The 27,490-nt window shown below is 32.0% G+C and overlaps 7 protein-coding genes across 8 annotated transcripts in view; 3 read left to right on the top strand and 4 right to left on the bottom strand.

Moving 5' to 3' along the window:
- Nucleotides 1–4,560, bottom strand: part of LOC123707056 (pancreatic triacylglycerol lipase-like) — a 35,732-nt gene extending 31,172 nt beyond the window's left edge. The window contains exons 1-2 of the mRNA XM_045656827.1: nt 4,459–4,560; nt 2,645–2,881 (exon numbers count right to left, since the gene is read on the bottom strand). The gene's annotated coding sequence lies outside the window, so the exon portion shown is untranslated. The remainder of the gene's footprint in view (nt 1–2,644; nt 2,882–4,458) is intronic.
- Nucleotides 4,561–9,013: 4,453 nt separating this feature from the next.
- On the bottom strand, nt 9,014–11,096 carry LOC123707238 (translation initiation factor eIF-2B subunit gamma). Its single transcript, XM_045657122.1, has 3 exons — nt 10,720–11,096; nt 9,700–10,526; nt 9,014–9,427 (listed from the first exon to the last, which is right to left on the bottom strand). The coding sequence occupies exons 1-3, from the start codon at nt 10,877–10,879 to the stop codon at nt 9,035–9,037; spliced, it is 1,380 nt and encodes a 459-aa protein (XP_045513078.1). The 5' UTR covers nt 10,880–11,096; the 3' UTR covers nt 9,014–9,034.
- Nucleotides 11,097–11,217: 121 nt separating this feature from the next.
- On the top strand, nt 11,218–13,240 carry LOC123707239 (cyclin-C). Its single transcript, XM_045657123.1, has 3 exons — nt 11,218–12,112; nt 12,190–12,282; nt 12,595–13,240. Exons 1-3 carry the CDS (start codon nt 11,522–11,524, stop codon nt 12,715–12,717), a joined length of 807 nt encoding a protein of 268 aa, XP_045513079.1. The 5' UTR covers nt 11,218–11,521; the 3' UTR covers nt 12,718–13,240.
- A 1,167-nt stretch (nt 13,241–14,407) lies between these two features.
- Nucleotides 14,408–16,117, top strand: LOC123706734. Its single transcript, XM_045656114.1, has 3 exons — nt 14,408–14,552; nt 15,156–15,390; nt 15,924–16,117. The coding sequence occupies exons 1-3, from the start codon at nt 14,479–14,481 to the stop codon at nt 16,062–16,064; spliced, it is 450 nt and encodes a 149-aa protein (XP_045512070.1). The 5' UTR covers nt 14,408–14,478; the 3' UTR covers nt 16,065–16,117.
- A 660-nt stretch (nt 16,118–16,777) lies between these two features.
- Nucleotides 16,778–23,181, bottom strand: LOC123706732 (zinc finger CCCH domain-containing protein 13). Of its 2 annotated transcripts, none has more exons than XM_045656111.1 (6): nt 22,921–23,181; nt 20,644–21,756; nt 20,154–20,463; nt 19,325–19,465; nt 18,575–18,650; nt 16,778–18,273 (listed from the first exon to the last, which is right to left on the bottom strand). In XM_045656111.1, the coding sequence occupies exons 2-6, from the start codon at nt 21,749–21,751 to the stop codon at nt 18,121–18,123; spliced, it is 1,788 nt and encodes a 595-aa protein (XP_045512067.1). In that variant the 5' UTR covers nt 21,752–21,756; nt 22,921–23,181; the 3' UTR covers nt 16,778–18,120. The 2 variants fall into 2 exon arrangements, with proteins under 2 accessions (XP_045512067.1, XP_045512068.1); XM_045656112.1 differs by having other exon boundaries at nt 22,959–23,181.
- Nucleotides 21,805–22,922, bottom strand: LOC123706733 (phosphatidate cytidylyltransferase, mitochondrial). Its single transcript, XM_045656113.1, has one exon. It carries the CDS (start codon nt 22,870–22,872, stop codon nt 21,862–21,864), a length of 1,011 nt encoding a protein of 336 aa, XP_045512069.1. The 5' UTR covers nt 22,873–22,922; the 3' UTR covers nt 21,805–21,861.
- Nucleotides 23,182–23,338: 157 nt separating the features above from the next.
- On the top strand, nt 23,339–27,426 carry LOC123707460 (COP9 signalosome complex subunit 6). Its single transcript, XM_045657515.1, has 6 exons — nt 23,339–23,810; nt 24,092–24,223; nt 24,826–24,977; nt 25,250–25,415; nt 25,677–25,870; nt 26,143–27,426. The coding sequence occupies exons 1-6, from the start codon at nt 23,567–23,569 to the stop codon at nt 26,281–26,283; spliced, it is 1,029 nt and encodes a 342-aa protein (XP_045513471.1). The 5' UTR covers nt 23,339–23,566; the 3' UTR covers nt 26,284–27,426.
- The last annotated feature ends 64 nt before the right edge of the window (nt 27,427–27,490 follow it).

Here is a 27,490-nt window from a genome sequence, read left to right as displayed (position 1 = left end):
TCATAGATTGTTATAAACGAAAAACCATTTTTATATATAATATATATTTTTATCTTGAAACAAAGTTTAAAATTTGTGTCGCGTATGTTAGTATAGCCGCAATTGCTTTTCCATACAAAAAGTAGTATTTGCACAAAATAATGTATAAGTTTTTCCGTTATGGTGATAAGGCCGTCAAAGTGCATAAATTTAAATTGCACTTTATCTATCATCTACTGTGTTTACGTTGTAATAAAAAAAATAAACACATGGCTTTATTATTAATTACCTATAATATACATTTTACAAGAGTAGGTTAATAGTAGAAGATGTTTGGTTTTCGTTTTTCAGCAGCGTCTTGTCCAATCACAGACACGACACGTTCCGTTTGACGAATTACGATCAATCAAAAAACGCACCATCGTCGTCTTTTGTTTTACACTTCCACTCCAGAAAATAACACACAAAATATAAGTAACACAAATAATGCAAATTGCATTGGTGTAAGTTTATTTGTATTTATTCGAAACTCAAGATCAAGCAAAAAACAAAAGAACCACGATAGCTTAAAGATTCAATTAACATTCTGAATAAAGATAATTAATGTTATTTTTTTTTAATTCGAAGGAACTAGAATCTATAGATTAGAAAGCAACGTGTGTTGCAAGTTTAAGTAGTCGTCCAAGAGGGAGTCTTGCCTAATACCTACGTGCCTGGCTTTCGGAGTAGCTCACCAAGGCTTTTTTATAAGTTGAGTAACGATAACCATGGTATACCTAAAGTATATTGTAATTTTTTAGTCCCAAATGGGAAATTATCGGAAGATATTTAAAAACAATTTATATTAATATATGATCTATTTCTTTAACTACAAAACTGTTTAAAAATATTTCAAACCGTTTAGTTAATATGAATATGTATTTTTCTGCTGAAACTGATTCCGCCATTTCGGCGTAAACGTATTAAACGTAAAAAGGAACAAGTTTGTGAACACACGCTTGTGATAACAAAAACGCTTAGAAGTGGGCGGTCCCGTGTCGTTTAACTACGACATTATTTGTTGTAGTGTTAAATGCCTCTTCGTACTAGCACCTAAGACGTTAAACTGCACTCGGACGATTCTTTCAAGATAATTAATAGGAAAAGGAAACACGGCAAGCATCTGTGATAAACGTAATGTGCCTTAGAGACCAGGCTTATAAAATTTATTATAGCTTTTTTTAGTTGTAATTAATGAACTAAATATTTTTTATCTTAATCCCTGTGGTAGTGTACCTTTAATGCTGGCAGCATATCCACGCTGTATCGAAAGATATTTCGACGAACTTATGTTGAGCGAGGAAAAAAGTAGCTAGTGACCCCACCCACCATTATTACCAGGCGCCAACATAAATCACTGATTAGCGGAATATGTTCCCATATTTTTAAGTAAATGCGTTATTATAAACCGTGTTGGGGTTTTGTTATTCAATGTTGTATGATGTACAAAACTCTAGTAACGTTTAAATAGATTAAAAATTCTCGAATAATGTAAAATTGTAAAAAAACATATTCAGAAACAAATTATATAACTTTAAAGTGATATAATACTAGAAAAATAATAAAACATATAATAGTTATTAAATTAATTTACAGACGTATTGTATAAAATTAGAAAACACGTATTACAACAACTATAATTTTTAATTTTTATTATCATAAATATAATAAAAATATTATAATGTAAAAATGCGTTTATTTATAAACTTGCAAACCTCTTGCAAAACGACCCAAAGACCTTCCTGGCAAACCTGATAACATTCTAAATGATATAATTTCAGTATATTGTATAATCTATAGTTACGGAGTCGGAAATATTTCCTTGAATTATATTTCGAGAAAACTATAATGAATCAAATAAACACGTAGATCACGCAATCTCTCACATCATTATAACTGTTTGACTGCAATTATCATAGTAATTGGAATTATGTAATTTGGCATTTAGGGCTGTGAGGTTTTGCGGCAATTGTTTAGATAACAGTTTTCATGCTAACAATAAATTGTTTTAAATAATATAAAATTTCTAAGAACTATTTCTAAAAGAGTTTGCGTTGTAAAAAAATGTAATATAAACGCAGTGGCGTCATCATTTGTTTTTTCTGATAGGCAAGTAGCTAATTAGCCTTCTGTATCTGACACACGCCGTCGACTTTGGGTTTGGACTAAGGCTTCACCGGCCAAGCGTGTGTTAGTTAGTTTCAAACGTGCGACCTCAGGGGTGAGAGTTGTACGCTAAAGCCACTAGGCCAACAGCCATCATATACTATTTTATTTATTAACATAATTGACTAAAGTATTTTAGCTTGTTTGGAGGAGATGGCTTATTCCGCCCGTTGAACTGCGTTATTACATTGTGTATTCCTATTTCTATGAAGATTTTTCTTCAGTTCTTCTGTGAAACCGAATTGAATTAAATTGAAACTTTGTTTCAGCATTGCAATGCTTACTGTATAGCTTCTTAAGCATCTTTAAAACCATTCCTTTAATTACCATTTATGTACAAAATATGTTCACGTACATATTCATATATAATATAAAGGTCGCGTAGAAATCATTAAAACCTTATTAAGTAACTTGGTTCTAAAATCTTGTTATGTACACATATTATCGAACCAATTCTTACCAAAATAGCGGTAGTCCGAACAATGCACATACACTATGAAGAACTGAATACCAACGAACAATATAATATTTATTAAAGAGAATTGTAAGTACACTGAATGGAAATTAGCCTTAAATGAAATCACGTAATTTCAGAGCGTCTTTTTACTTGTGTAATACAACGCGTGCGCTGCGTGGGAAAGTTTTATGCTTACTGCCACAGGCTCGGAGTTGCTGCTCTTGTTTACTGTTAGCATCGCTGCAACAAATAAATAAACATATAGTTAGTTATAAAACCCTGAAAACTTTACGTCTGATCATTATAATCAACTTTTTGTGTCACACACAAATGTTGTATTTGAAGTCAAAGATCCTGTTAGCAATTTCAATAACTACTAAGGTAACTATGACGATGACGAAGATGACTATGTTATGTTGTGATAGATTTTACTGTTCTAGGCTATTTGGAGAATTGTATATTATTTGTAGTGAAATATATGATTGTTTTTTTTAATAAATTGTTTATTAATCTCTTATGTAATTACAACGAATTCCTTGAGCATAAGTTCGTTACAGTTATTATAAACGCAAAAATATGGATGACTTGTTAAACTATATCTATAATATAATCACCTCTTTGTTAGGTTATAACCTGAAGGTAACGGTTTCCCGACAAAATAATAATTATTCAGGGTTAGAAAGTACGCTGGATTGATCACCTTTAAGGTAATTGAGGAACACGCGGAAGTGTGTCGGTTTTGGCCTCGCTATACTGAAGCCGTGCACAACACATATCAAATTGTTAAGCTATGTATTCTTGTGGCGGCGTCCATGCGTCGGGTGGTCTCTCGCCCTAAAATATGGCGAGGGGGCCGATGGCTGGCCATGCGTGATACTCGTGAACGGGTGCTACTTGTGGTGACTGGTCGTACATGAATTCCTGTATGCGGTGATGTTAGTTATTTTTGACTATGTATTTGCGTGTTGTTCGAGAATGTAAGTGTGTGCCCCTATTTCACCATGCCTCCTGCTGATGTCATCTGGAACATGGTGTGATGGTTGCAGCTCCTTACAAACTTGAGTAATACAATAAAAGCTTGGCGATTAAAAATAGTGGCGGAGAATTGCCATTCTCTTCCGTTCTACGCCCTTGATTTGAGAACTGGCATTAAAGGTAAAAATTGAAGCATTTAATGTATATTTCTTTTTTATTGACGTTCTGTACACTGTAACTGTGTAACTGTACATTGTGTTACCTATATGAATAAATGATTTTTGACTTTGACTTTGAGGTTAATAGTAAAACATTTTGTTATAGAAACTTGGAGAAAATGAGAGGCTCATCTAATGTGGCCTATGAACACTCACACCGCAAGAAATCGACTTCTTGTCCTGAGGGAATTGCCCGGAAATATCAAATATATCTATGGACAGCTGGTTCGCGCCAAAAGTGCCTTAAAATACGCTGACTTGTGAAACAATGGACACCGAAGTGATACACTGATTAATTTAAATTATACACGTAGAGACAAAATCGTTAATAATTTGCCTACCACACACATGTTTCAAAATTTATATGAACTTAGACAGGTTTGTTGTCATTATCTACAATATTTTATATTGTGGGCGTGTAGTGATAGTTTAAATTTATTTAATATGTATAGTTTTTAATAAACAAAATTATAGCTTTGAACTTAATACTCATATTTTGTATGTATGATTGTATAACTTTTTATATAGTAGCGTGAAATTAATAACAAGTTAGGTGTTATTAATGAATTTGACTAGGGTTCAATTTGCTGGAGAAACTGAAGATATCAAATTCAATATACTTACTTAAAAAATAGATATATGTGACTGAGCCGAAAGTCTCATGATTATTAGATATTAAAAAAATACATTTAAATAACCCAGTAAATTAAAGAATGCTCTACCTCATTCATCATTATAGAGTTACGTCTTTAATTGGCAATCCCTGTACCGTACAATTTGCAACCTTTTACATACATTAAATTCATGTAACCACGTACAACGTATTAAGCAATGTTTACAATACTTCTCGTTGCAGGACATAAATAAGGTTATGTTTGCGTCCTTGACATCTGACAACTGACAGCGAACTCTCCAATGTCGTTATCATAATACTAGGTAACGATGTGCTAATTATATTTTCCAATATCTACAATTATATGTAATTTATTAAACATCTGATGTTGTTCGTTAAATATTAACGTTTTAAATACTGTTTTTAGATTTGTAGTGCCGAGTTATATTGAGATTTATTTTAATTACATCATGAATAGCGTTGTAAAGCTCGTAGCATGCCTATTTTTTTACTAATACCTTTCATTCACTCACTGAAAAGCAATAATGCACATAAAATAGAGGCGGATCATTTGACGTTTTGAAAGCGTATAAGTGAATTAACCCCAAAAATCCCTTATATGCAAGATTTCATATTTCTGATATAAAAAAGCAATTAGCACCTTTTCAACTCCATGAACATGACATACATAGGTTTAGTTCCTACACAAACGTAAGATAGAGTCGATTACCGACTTGTCTAACAAAAGGCCAATGAAAAGGTTTATATTTCAAATAGTAAACCAAGCGGATAATGATATATATTTTTTAATACAATGTCTCTTCATTGAGGTATCAAAATGTTCCACCTAGCCTAACTTAAGACAAATAAGGATATTTAACATACGAAAGGGTCCAATACAGTCACTATTTTCTTCACTTACCATTGTTTAGTACCTACTGAAGACGATTAATATATATAAGTAATAATATTGGTAGCACTTATATATTTAAATTAAAATAACATCTGCAGAGACATTTATTTTCGTCTAGAATATACTTTCGGATTCGGAAATACAGTATCGACATAACCAGACACGCCATGTTAACATGAAATATATCAAGTATTGTAACACCGAATAGACATGTTGCCACAAAATGTACCAATATACACGCAATATCTTATGCAGCGGAATGAAGCCAAGACCCAGATATGTTAGATGAATTGCAATATTGTTTATGGACGAGATATGTATGACCAATATTGTCTAAGATAACAGGATACGTACAGGCGGTGCGGTCACACCTGTACAGTTTTATAATTTTAAGGTCAAAATAAATATATTATGAGCAATTTTGGCCTAGTAGCTTGCGACTTTCAGCCTTTAGGTCGAAGATTTGAACCCCGACTATGCACCATACACTTTCCCAAAATGTCGATGAGTCTCAGGACACCTACTTGCATATAAAAGACAAATGATATCAAAACAGATAATAAAATCGAAGACCAAGGCGTTTTATTATAAACGGGTTTAATCCATAACAAGATACTGCTTTAAATTATATTTCAATAAATAAAGAAAAATATTACAGAAAGTATCTTCATAACTTAATACGAATAATTAAAATTAGTTCACAGCCCCATTATCCCAGACTTAACTTAAGTAGACATAGCTGAAACGAGAACTAATAGACATAAGCTGCCTTATTTGAAGGCTTAGCTTAAGATTTTTCTCATAAATAGAAATTGTAGCAAAAATGTTCCACATTTCAAATTAAAATGACTTTTGTAATAAATAAATTACCTAATATTAATTAGACGACCTCCCGTTGAACTCTTTTCAACCGACTTTAAAATGTCCATATTAAATCAATACTCTTATGTTTTACCGCAACCCCAGCTTATAATGCAATACACATGCAATTACATAACAAAACACGCAATGAACCGTAAACATTACGAAAACAATGACGATGTGAGTGCTTTTTTCACTACGTGGCGACATACGCGTCTGCACTTACTAGCTTTTTCGTGTGAGTTGGTTCATGGCCTTATGTTAATTTATACTAGCCACGTACTTCATGCATCTCAATATCATTTTGTCAGTTTAAAAAATAGAATTCTATTACTTAGTGAAATAAATAACTTAAAATAAAAATATACATGTACATACACTACGAAACTCTCACTGTAAAGAATGTAAAAATTCGGATGGCTATTCCATAAACGAAAAGACAATATTTATATTTATTTTATACTGAACTATTGACTATTAATACATGTAAATTACCGAAAACCTACTTTTGGTCGTAAACGTAGCAAAATATTACTGGTTGGTCCAACCACGTTTGTTTCTAATACGACAAAACTTTTAGGATTTAAATGTACTTCATACGTATTGTACTTATTTAATATAATGATTTATAACATGAATAACTAATACGTATAATTGAACATCGATTTAATTTAAGTTTCAAACTCTTAAACGCTATTACACAAAACTCATCACATAAACAGCCATGTCGCGAAATAGTCATCAATAAACAATTCGTTATCCGGGACCAATGAACTAATTCAGTACGTCTTTACGGCTTGGTATAAAAAATCTAATCTGTCAAGGTGACATAGACAAACGTTAAGCTATAAATTAGAAGAGAAAAATAATGTACACAAAGCCGTCATCCAGTCACCCGAGCAGACATTTCCGTGTGCTATTTTTAAGGGATTTTTTTTCAAAGCATTTTAATAGACAAATAGAATTGGTATGCCTTTTAGTCGACTTTATTGAGCAAGAGTCCATTACCACCTACCATATCATTTCATATCTATATAAGAAAAACATATGAAGCATGACTGTTTAAACACGTTGATCGCATACGTTCCGTGGTTTCAATCTAAGTCAACTGAACGTGATATTCGAAATTACCAGCTATGATATAATATAATAAGCGAGCAATGAATTCAGTATGTCAGCTGTGGACATCACCATGCACGAGTATTATAAAAATCATCAGTAGCTGCCCTAGTGACATCAAATAATAACGTTTAAAAAAAATATTTAAACTTACCCGTTATTTAATAAAATTACGTAAACTTCATTTTATCAAAAGTACATGTAAAGCCATAAATTTATAGTCTATAATTAATGGTAGTGGCTTAGTGGTTTAAAGTTAAGTTGGGCTTGTTGCCCAGTAGTAGAGGTTTCAATTTCAAGATTTGTATCGCATTGGTGAAACTTTTATACAAAAACATATGCCCAGTAGATAGTTTAAATCATTAAATGTTCACGAAATGTTTTATTAATATGTCTCAATTTAAAATTCCATGTTACCCGAAAGCGGTTTTTTATCAATTCGCTGACTCAACAGAGATGTATTTCTTTGCTTGTCAATAGGTTTCTAAATGTCACTTTATCAAGCTGCAATACATGTCATTAATATCACATTTTAGTTCACTTCCCATATGATGTCATTGTTGCTTACATCATTGTTATAATATGCATACAGTGTTTAAGTTTATACTTCGGTATCAGTATTTACTGAAATTATACTTAAGCGATCAAATATCGTATCTATAATTTAATAGAAGTACCTCTATAATTCTAGGAGGGACCACAAAGAGTACTTTTTGATAACTTTACGTTTTTTTCTCAACAGTTATTAAATATAAATCACATTCCCCAGTCTCTCTAAACTATTATTCTCTAACTATCTAGTTATATTTATAAATATAAAATATTTTATGCTTTTTTAAATTCTAATATTTGACAACATCACAATACTTTAATAGTAGTGTAGTAGAAACTGAAAAAATGTAGACAACATTTTTTATATATGATTATTTATAACACTAGTTCCTAGAGTCTAGACTACGTAAAAGGTACACTTTTTTATTAATGACGGAGGGTAACACTAGAATTTCTATTTAAGCTTTTTCCCAAACATATAATTATTAGTTAATCACATTCCCCAGAGTCGAAAAAAGCTGTTTTTTTTAATATTTATATAAGTCCGATGTACATACTATAATTTTAAAGTTAAGACTAATAAGTGTACGCGTTAACGTGTTACATATTGTTTGTGATTTTTTTACCAGTTTTCATCCCCCATCACTTTTATGCGACCAAGGCCTACGTTAATCTATCTATATATAAATGAATCCCTTGCACTTTTGCCCACAATTGCCCTTGGTCACGCGTGAACGGCTGGACCGATTTCGCTAATTCTTTTTTTGTTGTATTTGTTATTTTCAGGAGAATGACAATAACAAACAGAACAAAACTGAATTTTTTCTTCCAAAAGTTCTTATGTCCCCTAGTAGTAAGGTAAAATAAAGTATGAAACTCTCCATAACTTGGTCCTTATTGCTAAGACTGACTTCAGTACTTAAAAAAATTATAGGTTGCCTAGTTTCTAAATTTCACCCTAAAACTTAGAAAAAAAAACTAAACCCTAACATGAAAATCTTTGCTTAGTTGGCAATGTCAATGTTGAGGTTTTGCAGAGCTTTACTATGATTAATATTTTTTGGAAAGCTTAATACCAAATTTATTTATTATCCTGTAAATATAGTATATAAAAGATATTGAAAGTTTTTAAATATTTTTATTTAGCCAAGTGTTATCATATTATCTGTGGTTTCTGCCAGCAGTTGATGGTTGCCCTTAGTGGTAGATGGTACAACATGATGGGGTCCAACGATACAGTATTGCAATGCACAATTTGTATCTACTGTAGCTCCAGTGTATAATATACAATCTTGAAGAACACACCCTTCTTTAATCGTCACATTGTTCATCAAAATGCAGTTTGTCAGCCTAACTTTGTTTTCTACAGTACAATTTGAACCAATAAATGTGCATTTTATAGATGTTTTCTCACTCAATATGCTTTTTTCACCAACTGTTGTGTTTTCATCTATTTGTTTTGTTTTAACTTCACTATTCGGGTGTATTTTTTCGTTAAGAGGCAATCCGGTTATTTCTTCCCATTTTGATAAAATCTGAAAAATATATGTGAATAATAAATAATCCATCAACTCATTTACTTATAAGAAAATTAAATAATAATATAAATAAGTATTGTAGTTCAAAGTAAAAATATGAAAAAAAATCCACAATAACATAGTTAACTTTTGTGCAAGAATTCCTTGTCTGAATGCTGAGGAACAAAATACCATGGTTTGACTAAGACAACAGATAAGGCTAGACACTAACTGCTGACAGTTAGTGTTATATTTCATAGTTTTCTTAATTTATACATTCAAATGTTTACCTTGTTATTAGACAAATAAAAAGCAGATAAAGTATTAACTCTCATTCCAAAAGTATTTTTATCTGGTATATGTGCATAGCACCTCAGAATGTCACCAGAGTAAACACCTTTACTCCCAAGTTTATGATCATTATATGCTGACATCTCACGAATCTGTTTTTCATAGCCATTCTCAAGTGCATAGTCGAAAATATCCTTATTTATATCTATATTTTTTTCTGACATCCCTTTTTTTTCTAAAACATCTTTAGGCTTTGATAACTGTTTCTTTACTAAATGAGGAATTAGTTCTCCTTTGATTGATGTAAACTTATCCATGTCAACAAGATAATTGACCACCCAATGTTTCATAATATACACATGTGCATCTAATAATCTACTGTACATACTTAAAGTGTTAAATTTCTTTAACAGTAACCTAGGGAGTGTAACATTTTCTTCAAAATCACTAGCACTGGCAAGACAACATAATCTTTCCGTCTCCTTGTCTAAGCACACTAAATCACGATCTGGCTTCGCTTTTGTTTTAATTCCTGGAAGTTCTATCCATTCTTCAGGACCATTATTAAAGAAAAGAGAAGCAAGTACCGCATCATGCTTTCTATAAAGGTTCAAAACATCATTAAGATTGATGTTTGATATCAAATCTCCAGAAACTACAACTAGGTCTGTTGTAACCCTGCTACTAATGTGTTTGAGAGAATTTGCAGTACCCCAATCCTCTTCAGAGGGTATAACAATCAATTCATACTTTATTTTTAGTGGACATTTTTCCAATGCACTCAAAATGCTTGATTTGTCATCATCAAGTACCAAGACCATTGTTTCTGGAAATAAATAGGAAGTAAATAAATCCACAAGAATAATATAACTGTAAACAAAACACTGGACTCCAATTAAAAATATAAAGATATAAAAAATGAATTTAAGTATTTTATAAAAGACAACAACTAGCATACTTAAAAAATTAAAAACATCCTTTCTTGATATTATGATTTATATTATCAACATATGACATACCTTGGAACCCAACTCTTTCAAGCATATTCAATGAATACCATAGTAGTGGATATGGACCTATAGGAAGAAGGCATTTTGAGAACGTTCCACCTACATCTGGGAGTCGAGAACCTCTTCCTGCTGCTAAAACTACAGCTTGAAACTCAGAAATTTTATGCATTCTTAGGTCTAACCTTAAATGATTTATAGGCAAAATATGTTATTGCAGTAATGATTAGAATGTCAACAATTAAGTTTTTCTTCAACTTATCCCGGCCTATCTTATAGATGAAAATATTAAAATCGAAAGTACACGAGTATTTTTTTTCTGTTTTGACGATGAGCAATGAGCATTGATGAGTGATGACCTAATGACAGATATTGTGATTAACTGACATTGACAACAAAAATCACAGTAAATACAGTACAAATTGTCAATTCGTGTCGACAAATATGCATCCAAATTTTGTTTTCTACTTTTTACATAACCGTAGTGTGTGTACACAGTCTAAAACTCAATTTGTATAAAGAAGACAGTCTGTCGACAAGTAAAGTAGTCTCAACTCTCAAGTACCATATGACAACTGACTTATAATATATAACAATTACTATTCAGTTTTAAAAAATCTAGTTTTTCAGATCACGTTAACAGTTTTGAGTTCAGTAGACTTGATTGCTTTTGTAATTTTTAAGATTTCTTTTTATTTATTGTAAACGATTTTACAAATATATATATGTATATGTTAATTGAAAGATAAACAATTCAAACAATCCTATATTTTTGACTTCAAAAGGGATACTAAAAGGGAAAAGTATCTTAGCAATGGCGGGTAATTTTTGGCAAAGTTCACATCATCAGCAATGGATGTTAGACAAGCAAGACCTTATTCGCGATCGCCAACATGATCTATCAAAATTAACAGACGAAGAATACCAAAAAATATTTAATTTTTTCGCAAGTATTATCCAAGTTTTAGGGGAACAACTCAAACTTCGCCAGCAAGTGATAGCCACAGCCACTGTTTACTTTAAAAGATTTTACGCAAGAAATTCTCTGAAGTGTATAGATCCCTTGCTATTAGCCCCTACATGTGTGTTTCTAGCATCTAAAGTTGAGGAATTTGGTGTTATTTCTAACTCACGATTAATAACGACATGCCAAACTGTTATTAAAAATAAATTCAGTTATGCATATGGACAGCAAGAGTTTCCTTATAGAACTAATCATATTCTAGAATGTGAATTTTATTTGTTAGAGAACTTGGATTGTTGTTTGATTGTCTACCAACCATACCGACCATTGTTGCTGTTTGTACAAGATATAGGTCAAGATGATCAACTATCAACATATGCTTGGAGAGTTGTTAATGACTCCCTTCGCACCGATGTTAGTTTGCTATATCCACCATACCAGGTAAATAGTACATACAAATTTTATAACAAAGATAATAGATGCCAAATAGGTATTAGATGCTACTATTTTATTTTCAGATTGCCATTGGAGCTTTACATATTGCTTGTGTTATGCTCGGTAAAGAAAACTTAAAACCTTGGTTTGCGGAACTTAATGTAGACATGGACAAGGTATTTACAATTTTCTGTTACTTTCTTAATGAATAAATTACTTAATTTTTTTCAATGAAAGCTAAACAATTGAAATAATACAATATTTTTTGACTTCAAAAGGAATACTAAAAGAAGAAACATAATTAGTTAATAAAAAAACATAATTAAAAAGAATGAGTTCATTTTATATTATATCATAACAAAACAGAAGCATGTTTCTGCTAAGATTTTTTTGGCAAATTTTTTACTTATTTTCGAATTTATTAAAGTAACTGATATATGTTTAATACCTGTATTGAGATTATTAACCATGATTTTTTTTAATTTCAGATACAAGAAATTGTAAGAGCCATAATTAATTTATATGAGATGTGGAAAAACTATGATGAGAAAAAGGAAATTCAAGCACTCCTTGGAAAAATGCCAAAACCATCTCCTGCTCCACAGAGATAATGCTTAACAATTAAGATTAGAATCAATATATGTATTAGTAAGAAAAATATAAATGAGATTATACCTAAAAGCTTGGTCACTAAATCTTATTAAAGTATATTTTCAATTTATTGGTATAAGTATAATTGTGTTATCTTAGAAAAAAAATTTAAATATCAGATAATCAGCATAACATACACATAAAACCCACATTTCATTAATAAATATTACTGATTTTTTGTAAATAAAAGGCTACCAAGTAAAGCCGCTAACCACAGACAAGAAATAAATTAAACAATTTTATCTAAAGTAATAAATAAACACAGATTGTAAAACCTTGCATTTATTGGTTGAATATGTACTGCAGGAGTATTTTGTGTATAATATAAGCATAGTAAGTAGACTAATAGAATAATTGACTAGTCATGGTTAATAAAATCATGATATAAATGGTAAAAAATATTTTTTGGTATATGTAATGAAAGTAAAAGAGTCCTCAAAAATCAAATAAAAGACTGCCTTTTAATAAAGTATTTGAAATTTATTATTTTTTTAATTTAATAAGTTCTACATAACAAATCTGACCTACAACTAACTCCAGCTAGTAGACAGATTTAATGAAACATATTTGGTATTGCAATTACCAAATATATACCTTTATTTATGGTAAAATGTTTATTCAATTTCTAGTTTTCTCTTTTAAAAATAAATCTATGTGGCATAGATCATTTTATCTGCATTTGTTGTGGTATATTTGTTAAGTTGTAAAAGCTCAGGAAGCTGATCTACCTTTTTGCCTAAAAAAAGATATAAAATAGATATGAAATGTAAGCCTGAAGGTTCCGTCCTGGATAGGGAATGCAATCCCGTGGGATTCAGAATTACAATCTCTCGAGATCTAGGATAATTTTCGAAAACCAATTGTTTAGATTAAACAACTAAAACACGATGAAAACTACTAAGATATGTTTATGAGGTATATAATATATAATTCATATTTATTATAACTATTCCTAATGTTTCTAGTAAAATACGAAATATATTCATTAGTTATTTTAATACAAGCTATTATAAGCAAACTACCTAGGTACCTAGCTAACTAGGTACCTAGATAACGAAGGCTTGGACTACGAGTTGAATTGAATTACCATTGCCGAATGAATTACCATGTTATGTCAACAAATATCATACACAGTAATGGTTCATTGTGATACAAGTCGAAACAAAACAACTTCATCGTATAATTGGTACGTATCATAACAAGATTCTGATTTCTGTAGGGTAGACATATTTTTCACAAAGTTCAGGTCCGTTATGTAATTTTTATTTGTAACCACCAAGACTATTTTCGATCAATAAAATATATATAAAGTGTTGTTAAAACACGGGCGTACGCACTGGCTTTGATTACTCAGGGCAAGATTCAGAAATGAGAGTTAAACTTATTCTTGACTTCATAAATCACTAATGTATTAGATTTTGACTCACGGTCATAGTCTCGTTTCTGAATCACACCTGTCAATTTTATGCAATTAAGAGGGTTAAAGAAAGGATAATGCTTCCAATATAGTAATAACATATTTCTAAGCTAACAATAACTGGTTAAGGAAAGTTAAGAATTTATGCTTAATTGCATATGCTTTAGAATTGTTTCTTTTGTTAGTCCCAAGGTACCAACAAACGTAGTCGCTCTAACTTATAGCAACCGGTATAGTATATATAAATCAGCATGGAGAAAAGGTTATTTTGAAATCAGCTGAACATCGGTTAGAATTCGCCAACATGTCATTTCCCAAGTTTTTTGGTTTTATATTAATCACTCTAGGACTGATCCGCGCTGAGGACTTGCACACAAGGTACATTGTTTTTTACTTTTAAATGGTGTCATTTAAATGATAATATACGCTTTGAACGTTAATTTTATTAACTACATTGTTCCAAAAAACTTGGCTAAGCATATTATATAGTATGCATACGATAAAATGGAATATTTTTCCTTTCTCCACGATGTCGTATATGTTTCTTAATTTTGTCACTTTTTTCACGCTTACGTTCTGCACGTACGTTACGCACTGGATCGTTATTGATCATTAATATATGGATAGATAGAATATCCAGCATTAAGGCTAGTTTTTCTACGAATAACTTATAGGTGAGAGTAGATTTTTTCAAGTGTTGACCTAATGGCTTCAGTGTACGACTCTACCACCATTGTGCACCAATGGACTTTCTGTCAATATGCGCATTTACCTAACTTTCGCTCAAACGGTGAAGGAAAACATCGTGAGGAAACCGGCTTGCCTCAGACCCAAAAAGTCGACGGCGTGTGTCAAGCACAGGAGGCTGACCACATACTTGCCTATTAGATTGACAAATGATCATGAAATCGATACAGAAATCTGAAGCCAACAGCTTTTTTTTATTATAAATAAGTTCTATTTGTAATTATAATTTTACAGTGCGCCATTGATAAATGATGGCTTAAAGGGGAATTGCTCTTGTGGTGGTTTCCCTACATCCACGCCAGAACCAAACACGGAACCTCTACTTTCCCAATCTCCGGGACTAGTAGTCAATTGCGACGAAGAAGGCAGCACCAAATGTAAAGTCTTGTGTAACGCCATAGCTACCGCTGCGAAGGCTAAGGGACCTGAAATACTGTGCAACAGGCTCAAGAATGCTGATGAACTTAAGGTATGTTCTTATTTATTCTGCAGAGTATATAGTTTTAAGAAAGTACCCGAAGAATTCACAGAGAATCAATAGAAAACGATCTGATAGACTGACGAAAGGAAGGCTGAGGTGAGAGCAGTACTACACGCTAGACCGAATTTGCGCTTTATAGTTATAAATATATATGCGCTATATAGCAAGCGGTGGCCCGGAGTGCAGTACCGTCTCGCCTTGCTAGGCACACCAAGCTTCTTAGAGGCTAACTTAGCCTTTAATTCCAAATGACAGCGAAAACGAAGGTCATTCGTCGGTATGTCAACGGCCATTATTCCATTATACGGCTTTAAGGAGAGTGTTTTCCTGGGAATCGAACCTTGTATCTATATTAGCCTTTAACTGAACTAAGCCATTATATCACTATTATAACTGACAAGATTCATTATTTCATTTATTATAACTGATAAAATGAATTTGGTTAATAATGCATTCAGAGTCGGAGAATGGAATAAAAAAAAACTTTTTAATTTTAAGGCAAAAATTTAAAATATTTTCAGCTGTCAGCATTCTTTAAAATTTGCGAGAAGCCTTGGGTATACGCCGATATGACGGCGGACGAGAATCTATGCTGTCAAGATGCTGAAGTGAAGACCTGCGCGTCAGCAGACCACTTAACCACCATGACAAACAAAGAATAATTACTATACATCAAAATATAAACCTCACTAAAATAAAGCGTTCCCATATACGATAAATTTGTTTTAATATGGCCTCAATAAATCGTTATAATATTTTCAAAACGTCCATTATAAACAATAAGTCCTACTTTTATTCTAAGCGACAGATTCAGTCAGTCAAAAATCAATCCCGTGGTTCAAAAACGTATTGAGTCTGACTAATATTACCATACTTAAGTGTTGAGAGGAGTATCTACTATTACATATATAAAACATAGTGTAAACTTCAATAATAATTTGTTTTGATGTCATTTATATATATTTTTATTCTGTAACTGGTTTTGTTCAAAGAGTAGATACATTATGTTGAATTAAATATTCATATATCATCCATTGTGTCCGCCTAAAACACAGATTAAAGACTTAAAACAGTGCAATTAGAACGATTTACTCTTTAATCAATACGAACACTTAACTACGAAACGAAAGAAGTGAAATAGCAAACAGATATTGACGTAGAAAATTAAAATAGTAATTGAAAAAATATACCATAGTCGTCGCCAGAATATTTCATATATTATAGTTTTTACGTTTTTACTTACATAGAAGTTTTCCCAAATGAGATATTTTCCGTGTCGTTAACAGGCCAAAGGGTAGCGAGTTAATAAGTGCGTTCGAATACGTATATATATATTTTCCATAAATATAGGTTGTATAGAAAGGAGAAAGTGAAATAGAGCCTGTTCAAAGATATATTTACACCAGTTTACATTTGATTAAAAAAAACTCGGGTGGTATTGTACATACTAGACTTAAACCGATGATAAAACTAATAATCTTCGTTTACATAAAAAATAATAGCAAAATGCGTTTTACATATTATGTGCTTACAAGTTCCAACTTTAACAAGAGATGATCAAATATTTAGAAATAAATAAATGCTTTGCTAACTTCGTTGTAAGATTCCAGTACCTTCCTGCTAGCACAAGAAAACTATTTTATATGATGCTAAAAGTATCGCGCTTGGCTAAAAAAATACTTTCAATTCCGATTTTTAAACTCATGGCAAAGTAACAGATTACTGTGGTCACGTGACAAAGCACGTGCTGTATATACCTGACTCATTGTAATATCTATTTATTTAATGTTCGTTTGGATTTTACTTTGTCAAACACATTACTCAATTTATAGAACCTGAAATTTTTCATATTCTCTTTGATATATACCAATTACTAGTTACTTTTGTTCCAGCCATGATTATCGTGTCAGACATTTTTTGCATAGTCGCGATATAAGTTTAAATGTGAAGTTTTTTTCGGTCAATAGACAAAGACGAATCTTATTGAGAACATCACATAGCCATTTGTGGTCATATTAATCACTATGATTTCCTGTGAATTGTAAAGGCGTCCGCAATGTTTTGTATAAAGGTGTATTTTACAATCACAAATTCGAGTGTCACTTGTTGACTTCTCATTTTGAACCAATATATTTATTATGGAGGGGCCTTTCAAGTATTACTTAAGAAGATTTACTGCAATTTATCCCTCCCTACATAAACGTATAAGTTTTTTGTAGGAATACTCAAAAATGCATTTCGTTTCAAGATAGACAATGTGTGGGTTGAATGTGTAAAAAAGTAAATAATTACTGTTGACGCTATTACCAAATAAGAAAATCATCCACGAAGAAGACCCCCCTCCCCCTATAGAGCTTACGTAATTCTTGAACGGCCCTAGATAACTTTACTTACTGAACCATATAATTAAATATTAACTAATAATGCATAAACCTTAAATGAGATGATACAAATTAATGTAAAAACCATATTAAAACAAATAAATGAGTTGACACGAATTGTATTTGAAGCATTTTCACTAAAACAGTAATAGTATTGACAATTGAGTATTGCATTTTGGACATTGACAATTGCTCTCATGGATATTTTGAACTTGTCAGCTTTGATAAAAAAACGCATTACCTTGCTATTCAACATATTTCATGTAACATTTTTTAGGATTGACATTGACAGCCGCAATTCAACAGACAATACACTATTTTAATAACTATATTTGTGTTATAAAAACTTAGCATCTCCGCGCGAAAACCTCGTATTTAAGTCCTGTGCCTTCTTGATGATCGATTTCTTTTGGGCCTCGTCAAATTTGTTCACTTGCAGGTCTACATCACGGCTGAACGGACGACGCTCTTTCTTATCTTCTATTTCCTTCTGTGAATAATTACTTTATACAATTTCTATCGTGTTACTTTTGCAAAGTATTAAACAGGACTCTTAAAATATGTGTTTCATATGAGTCTCTGTGATAGTGTCTTTTTTATCTACATAAAGGAAATATTGATTTTAAAAATTTGATTTATGTTTAATTCTGAGTTTCAATATTATTTTGACAGTTATAGTGTTGGCTGTAGGAATAGCTATATTTATTCATAAACGTTGAGCTATAGGAAAGTGTTGGCGTTTTATGTGTACATATATATACCAACCATACGCTTAAGAATTATATAATTACCTTCTTTTTCTTTTTCAGTTTCTTTTGGTGCATTTCCAATAAACTCTCATCTCTTTTATGCTTCTTTTTATGTCTTCTGCAATATATAACATTTAAGTTAGTTTATTGCTGATTGCGTGTTCGTCCTGTCTTTGGGACAATACAACAAAACCAACAAATTTCTGTTTCATTCAAATACGGTGAGTATTGTCTTAGCAGATCCAAAAAAAATATTTAACGACTACACTTTGTGGAAAGAGAACTGTCATTGTATTTAAAGTATAAGTGTTTAATTACGTTTTAATTTATGTTAAGAAAACTATTACGTTATTATAGTTTGGAAGTAGTTATATACTTAATAAGAAAAAAAATATAACTTCTGTGGATAAATGAAACGGCGAGCCACGACGTTAATTTACTCCTTTCTATCGACTCTAGACGCTGAATATTTTTGCAGTATGGAGTACTATATTATTATTAACCAAACCATATCCAAAGAACAAATTCAATCTTTTCGCTCAATAAATTAATGCATTATACTGTATTTTTCTAATATTTTGTAACGCAAACTTTGAAGAAACTTTTAGAAAAGGCCAACCTGGAACGTGAGTGCTTGGCTGAATAAATTTAAAATAGATTATATATATATATATTATATATATACATTTATGTTTAAGCAATAATTTAAAAAAAATATCCCTTGTCGTGTTCATTTCTTTTATAATTAAATGTTTTATGAAGTTAATTGCATTTTCTACATAAACGTCCTACCTCACAGCTTGTTCTTGTTCTTCATCTCTGTTTGACACTTGCCGATCCTTCGCTTCTCGTTGTAAAGTTTCCGAAGGATCTTCCTCAACCACACCCGATGCCTTTCGAGCTTTATCTTCTGGAGTGTCTGTCCAGCTGGATCTAGAAGTATTGCTTTATAAATGCACCATTTCTATCGGTAAAAAAATTAAAAAACTCGAAGGAATAGATACATAAACAGTTATTTGAATGCCTGGAGATATTTTGGGAAGATTTAAGAAGATACTTAATAATATTACACTCTAACATCGTTGGTGGTACATTCACACCTTTGTGGTAATGTCCAAATCTTATTTCCTGAAACCGATTTTTATAAACAATTATAAAACCACAGTAAACCGTAATTCGTTTCGTGTTTGTTTCGTAGTTTCGTGTGTATAAACACTCGTTTTCTGCTCCTTATTAGGATCTGTTCAAGAATTACGTAAGAGGGGTAGGGTGGTCTTTGATTTTTAATTTAGTGGCTACGTCAACAGTAATTATTAACTTTTTTACATATATTATCCACACATTGTCTATGCTTGAAAACGAAATGTATTTTCGAGGATTCTTACATAAAATTAATACGTTTATGTATTTTTGAGAGCTTTGCTTACTTTTGCTGACAAGATTGGGGGGGGGGGGGGGGCAATAAATTGAATAGAAAGATGGTATTGTCTGCAAAGACATCGTGTTTTCTAAGAACATCTAAGAAAAAGGGGTTTATATCATATCTATTTTCCTAAAAATGATTAAATATATTACACAGATAATAACAGAACCATAAAGTAAACAGGCTTTATTAACGAACCTGTCAGACATATCTGGTCCCGCTTTTGCTCTAAATCCACGAGCCTCAAGCCCTAAAAACTTAGTTTTTCCCTCTGGCAGTTCAAGCATCCATTGTTCCCGGTTCACATCCTTGCTTTTCATGCTTTGGCCTTCCAATTTTTGAATCTTCATTTCATAAGCCCTTTCTTCCAGTTTTTGATGAGCCTCTGACCATTTTTCTTCAGCGCCAGCGGGTAAAGGACCGATGCCATCTTCATCTGAACTTTCTTTTATTAATTCTGGACTTTGTTCGGCAAGCACTTTTCGCATGTCAGATGGTATAGTTGGTCCTGAAATATAAAGTCACATAAAAATAAGACATGTCTAAAGACAATTTAGAAACCTACAATTTGTGTACAAGTTATTGGTTGTTGTTTGATATTAACTCGGCAGTACTCTAAAACCAATTGAATATCACCGTTAGAGAATGTGATAGTTTTACCAAATAGATAAAAAATAATAATACATACCGATATTTCTGACCATTTCAGCTGATAATTTAATTGAAACATTATCGGGAGAGACACTCTTAGTATAGCGTTTCTGCAAATGTGGTGGCAGTGCGGGGCCACAAGCATCTAATTTAGGCTGTTCTTGTGTTGTCTTTGATCTTTTTAGCTTGTGTCTCAGGTCATTGGAATCAAACTCCTCCTCTTCACTTAATATTTCTCCTTCCTCGCTGCTGTCTTTACGATTATTTTTTTGTGTGGACGAAACTTCTGTTGACTGAGTTTTATGCTCATTTTGCACTTCTTGTATATCAGTTGTACTTGTAACTTCAACGGATGTTGCATCCAGAACTTTATCTTTTGACTTTGAACTTCTCTTTTTGTGTTTTTTCTTATGTTTCTTCTTTTTGCTTTTGTTCAGTTCCTTTTCTAAATTTAAGAGCTTGGCACGAAGTTTTTCATCATCAGATGAATCTATTTCACTGGATTCTTCCGATTTTTCTTTTACAACAGCTGGTATCATGCTATAATATGATCCTAGTTGTACTTCCTCATCAGGACTATCATGATCAATAACAACAGGGCTTTCACTCTTCCTGGTTTTTGGTTGCTCTTGAGGTTTATACACCTCAGACCTCTTGACATTATGAATAGGAGATGGTGGACTATCATCTCTGGGTTTCCTATCATACTTATCAGTTGTTTTGTCTGAAACAATGATATTTTTAATCTCATCTTTTACATTTCTGTTATGCATAGGAGATCTAGAGAACCTGGATCTTGAACTTCTCCTTTGATCTCTATTTAGACTAAAATCTTTATGCTTTGACCTCTCCTTCTCTCTTTGTCTGTCATGGGATCTCCTCTCTCTACTTCTATCCCTAGGATACCTAGACCTTATAGGCGAAAATCTTTCATGTCTGTGTCTATCTCTATGGAATCGATCTCTATCATCTTTTTTTCTATCAAAACCCTTATCATATCTATTAACAGAGTGTTTGTTTCTGCCAGGAGATCTTGTTCTATTTGTCGACCTAGTTTCATCCCTTCCTTGTTGACCATCTTGCTTGTTTGTTTGGCATTTAAAGCGGCCAGTTTCAGAATCACTGCTTGATTCATCAGATAACATTTTTCCTAGAAGCAAACAAAAGGATTTAAAAAACTAAGTAAAAAATACACAAATTACTTATATACATCTATTTAATTCTATATATAAAATACAAATAACATGAAGAGCAGCTAAAACATTTTTGCGATCTTCTTAGCACTGTACCGAATGGATTTTAGAAAACCCGCTGTGAGTATGCCTTTTAAAGATTGTCGTACGCTGGATTGCCAAACTAAATCTTTGAGTATCTGTCTTAAAATAACAGCACAATCAATGTCATATGCAACTGCTCTCAACACATCCTCCATATCTTGTTGTGGTCCACCATGATTCCAGAATTTAACAATTCTCTGTTGTGGAACCATAGGCAATTGCATTAGATGATGCAGTTTAGTTTCTGGACTTAAATCTTGATGGCATTGTGCATCCCCAGCTGGAAAATCAACATAAGCATGGAATTGTTGCAATATTGGACGATATAATTCTCTAAAACTGAGTAACTGAGGTTGTACTATATTCCTCACTTTATTTTTATTTTCACCAAAAGTCATGCGAAAATCTCCAGCATAACTAAGATTTGATATGGCAAAATAAAAATCATATTCTGAAAATGTCTCGGGCAAAATCAGTAGAGCTGTATGCACTGCAGATCTCAAATTTGACTGAAGTGCATTTTGCAGTTGTGACGTTTTTGTTTGTTTGATTATTTCTACTGGTTTATGCAGTCTACCAGCCAGGTACAGGTAGTTCCAATCCAATAGATCTGTTATTAAATCTTTTTGTGATACCACTCCGTACTTAATTGTAACATTTTCTTCTTTCATCTCTACCAAGGTATTGAAATAGACCTTAGCACCCCATTTTTCTTGAAACTTTGCAACAAATCCTTTGCCTAAGAAACGAAGAGCAGAGTAATGAGAGGGGTTAGTTTCAAGGTTTGCACTATGCCATCTATGGGAGTTATCTACACAGTAAATCATGTCAATCATGTTATGTTTCTTCTCATTTCCAATTTGAGGTTTGACAGCAGATCCATAAGCAAAGCAAAAGGTAAAGTTTTGAGGAAACTTTGATAGCATTCTATAATAAAGAGGGGATATGTCCTTTGCGGCTCCTACTACTTTGGTCGCGGTCGCTGCCATCGTGGTCAACTCCGTACGATAGTATCAAATAAGAAAAGATCTTCTAACCTGTTATTTTGGTTTCTTTAGCTCAACTTTATATTTACCCAATTAGCATGTGTTACGGATACTTCGATATTTTAGAGAGATATCTCTGTTGACATTGGAAATTCCCGGGATAGTCGTAGATAACACTTATTATTTTATTGAAAGCTAATTCACACGTCTTACATAAATCGCTACGCATAAAGCGTAAACTAAAAGTTATTATTCACGATAACATAATCATGATTGGCTTTCCGCCATTCTTTCTGAAAGATTATTTTTAAATAAAAAAATTCTGTCGTTTTTGACAATGGCAGTGACTATATACCATTTTAAAATAATTAAATGACACGACGGTTGAAGGTTGATCATAGGGATTCCTGCTGTCATTTTGCGCATTGAAGAGTGTCATTGTCAAAACTCGTTCCATTTTCCAATTACATTAAATTGCAAACGATCTTCTTTCATCTTACTATTTTTGTGATTTTGATCAATGGATAGTCGTATAATATATCCTGGGCAGTTTTTAAAGATTAAATAATAGTTGAATTTAAAGTGCAATTTTTTCTATTTAACCGCATTAAGATTTGCTTATTCCTATTTGAGACTATGATTTACCTTTATATTTAAAAATATTATTGTTCAACGATAAAGCCCATTTGTTGCAATTATGTCTAGCGCTGATAGAATTGATTTCGAGATGGAAGTCGAGGTAGAAAGTGCTTCATCTGGTCCATCAGTAGACGTTCCTAATCCTGCTTCTCCTGCAGCACCTCCTCCGGGAGTCAACAAAAGTGTTGTGGTTACAAATGCTTCGTCTGGTTCTGTTACCGTGTCACTTCATCCTTTAGTTATTATGAATGTCTCGGAACATTGGACCAGATTACGAGCACAAGAAGGCTCTCCACAAACAGGTATATATTATTATAAATACACAATTTTAAATCCAGTTTCATGAAACAGACAACATTTCCAGGTTAGTTTATTTCATGAAAATTTAAAAGTTCATTTAGATTTTTATGTAGACTGGACCTCATGCTCAGGCTATTTAATATTGTAACTTATAAATCAATGTGCAGTCTTCTTATGTTTATGTATTTTTACAGTGTTTTTTGTCTTTTTCTTTTAAAGGTTAACCTTTTATAATGATGTTTAAGTGTATTATTTATTATGTGTTATGTATAACTTTTTTCAGTGGTTGGGGCACTAATAGGTAAACAAAAAGGAAGAAATATTGAAGTGATGAATTCATTTGAACTTGTATTCAGTGTTATTGAAGGGGATATTGTTATTGATAGGGACTACTATAATTTAAAGGAAGAACAATGTAAGTACTAATAATTATAAAAAAAAACGATATTTACTCATTTATCTTTTTCTGAAGAAAAGCTTTATAGTAGCTAGTCATGAGCTCTTGGAAAAATGTGTTTTAGATATAATTAATCTTTTGCCAAACTTTACTTGTGTTTATAATTTGGAGGTACGAGTTACTTCTTGAGGACAAAATAGTTCTAAACTACTTGTTAATTACAAGACCAATTACATAGCATTTGTAATATAATGTCTGCACATGTTCTTAAATAAGCATTTCAATATAGAAGACAGCCTAAAATTATTAAACACCTGGGATCCACAAAAATAGAGGACACAGTGAGTCATTTCTGCTAAAACCCGTCATCTTCTAGTCAATATCAACTCCGGGGAAATAAATACAGATAATACAACTTTCTCAACATGTTTGATTTAATGACATTCAACACCTTTTGTCTTCAGTCTTCACCATGACAATGCACACTGTAAAGCACGCGAAACGTCGGATAAAAAAAAGGAAAAAAAATTATAAGTTTATAATAATACATAGCTTCAATCCGGTTACGAAGTGTTTTCCATCAAATAAGCATTTTCTAACTTTTATCATAACTGTTACAGTTAAACAAGTATTTTCTGAAATGGATTTCCTGGGATGGTATACAACTGGAGAAACTCCGACTGAAAGGGACATTGCAGTACACAGACAAATTTGTGATATTAATGAATGTCCAGTTATGTTAATGCTACACCCAGGTGGCAGGAATGGTGAGGTAAATACTACTTAAATTTAATAACAGGTGTAAAGCAAAGACATCTCAACACATTTGTTTACTGGCATGAAAACAAAATGAAATGTTCAAATTGGTATCTATTGCCATTGCTTCCATACAAAATTCAATCACAATGGTGTGATAACATAAATAAAATTTATTACAGATCCTTTTTGAGACTGGACAAACATGTCCTTGAATTCAGTTTTAGCCTTAACTAAACGGGCTATAAGATTCTAAAATATTTTTTTTAATAAGCCTAATGTTTTTAGCAACTGCCAGTAGATCTATATGAATCAGTAATAGATGTAGTGAACGGAAGAGCTACAATGCTACTTGCTCCACTTACATATACTTTGGCTGCTGAAGAAGCTGAGAGAATTGGAGTGGATCATGTAGCTAGGGTATCGTCTGGTGAAGCAGCATTTAACAGCTTAGGTATAGTTAAAAAAAATATGTACATCTATTTTATGAATAAATTTTTTATTATTTATCTTTTCTGGGTGGCTGGTAAATTTATTTTAATTACATTAACATAAGAATGTCCTACATATTTTTAGGTGTTTACTATTGTTTTAATACCAATAAGTTTCATTACCTCAAAATTAAAGTGTGGCAGTTTACTAAACTGTTTTACTATTTATAATTCCCATACAGAAGTTAAGCTGATCTTAACCCAATGTACTTGTTTTATTATAGTCGCGGACCACTTAACAGCCCAGCGGTCAGCTATAAAAATGCTAGTCTCAAGAGTAAGGGCAGTGCTCAGTACAGTACGGGCAATAAGGGATGGTACCTTACCTCCAAGGCCAGCATTACTTAGAGAAGCGCGAGCTTTAGCTAATCGTCTGCCTTTGCTTACATCACAACAGTTTCGCACACATTTCTATAATGTAAGTAATTTGATTATCTACTGTCTATCTTAGTAAATGTATAGTTTAAAGATTCCACAAGTTAATAATAAATCTTTAGAAAGAAAACTTGCTAATAATTATGTTATAATTGCAGAAAAAATATATTTCTATACTACTATGTAAAACTTATTTTTATTTTTTAAATAAAATTTTAATAAACCATAGAATGTTACTATAAAATACCAGTTAACAAGTATGACATTTAACTGCCATAACTTTTGCTATATTTAAATGTTATGTATTTTCTTCAGCAATGCAACGATGTGGCGCTCATGACTTACCTGGGTACAATCACTAAGGGATGTAACGCTATCAACCAGTTAGTGAATAGATTCAATGTGATGTATGACAGACAGGGTGTGGGACGGCGCATGAGGGGTCTTTTCTTTTAGGGGGGACGTTAAAAGCCACAGAAAATGTCAATTTATTTGCATCTTTTTAGTTATCTTAATTTTGTTTTTTAAGGCGTAAGTTTATATTTTTAATTTTAAAATTTTTTTTCGTTGCATTCATAGGTAACAGTTTTTTTTGTTCAAGTCTCTTCTATAAAATGTGTTTGTCGTGTAAATGAAGGAATTCACTTTTTATATATCAAATTACATAAATAGTCAAAAGTCTTAAGATTTTAGAAGATTTGTTGTTTTAAATCAGGTATTTTTATTCATATAAACTAAATTAGTGAATGACCTAATTGAGGGCTTAGAACGATATTTGTTTCCATAGTTACCATTCTTTTAATATAGTAATGATTACAAACACGGCACTTGTATCCAGGTTTTACAAGAAGACATCTGATTTCATCACCGCGGAGGCTTAAATGCATTATATTCGGCCAAGATACGTTAATACGTATGAACGAAAGAGTAGTACTTAACACTATAAAGCTGAAAATAATTGTATCATACAGAACATCCAAGCGGAGAGATCTTAAAACGATATTAAAATATAATTTTTAATCTGTAAGTTACTTACGAGTTGATAACATTTTCTGTGGCTTTTTGGCTGTATTTCAAGATGACACTTATAAAAAAAATTTTTTTTACTTTCAATTTATAGATACCAAATATGGCAACATCAAGAATGTTCACAAATTGTAAACGATCTTAACCTACCATGACCAAAATTTGTATTATCGTGTATTTTACAATACACCTATTGTATTATTCAGCTGCGTCACTTTTTGGCCCATTAATTTTACTATGTTGGTGCATTATAAAAATGCTTAACACAAAGCAAAAAATTAATGAAATAATAAATTAGTTAGTTACCGATGTTTAATTACCTTATTTATTTCGATCCGTGGTCTTATAGTTCGTTTATAAAGGAGCGCAGATACAAATCTATTATGAACATTCTTTGATATGTATGTAACATGCTGTTAAAATTGACAAGTCCAGAAGTACATTATGACATATTACATCTTGGAATATTGGCCAAAATGGTTGACGCCCGTTTACTCTTAGGATAAAGTTCTCATGTTGCTGTAAGTTTTTAGAATATTATGTACTGAAACTTCCAATAAAACGTTATGAGTCTGTATAGTTTCATTTGTAGTTTATGGGTATTTGCTTTTCAAACGCTTGTTAAATGCGCGCTCTA

The sequence above is a fragment of the Pieris brassicae genome, chromosome 3, assembly GCF_905147105.1.
Source record: "Pieris brassicae chromosome 3, ilPieBrab1.1, whole genome shotgun sequence".
NCBI lineage: Eukaryota > Metazoa > Arthropoda > Insecta > Lepidoptera > Pieridae > Pieris > Pieris brassicae.
The sequence above is the reverse complement of the archived record's forward strand: the minus strand, read 5'-3'. Positions and strand labels throughout refer to the sequence as shown.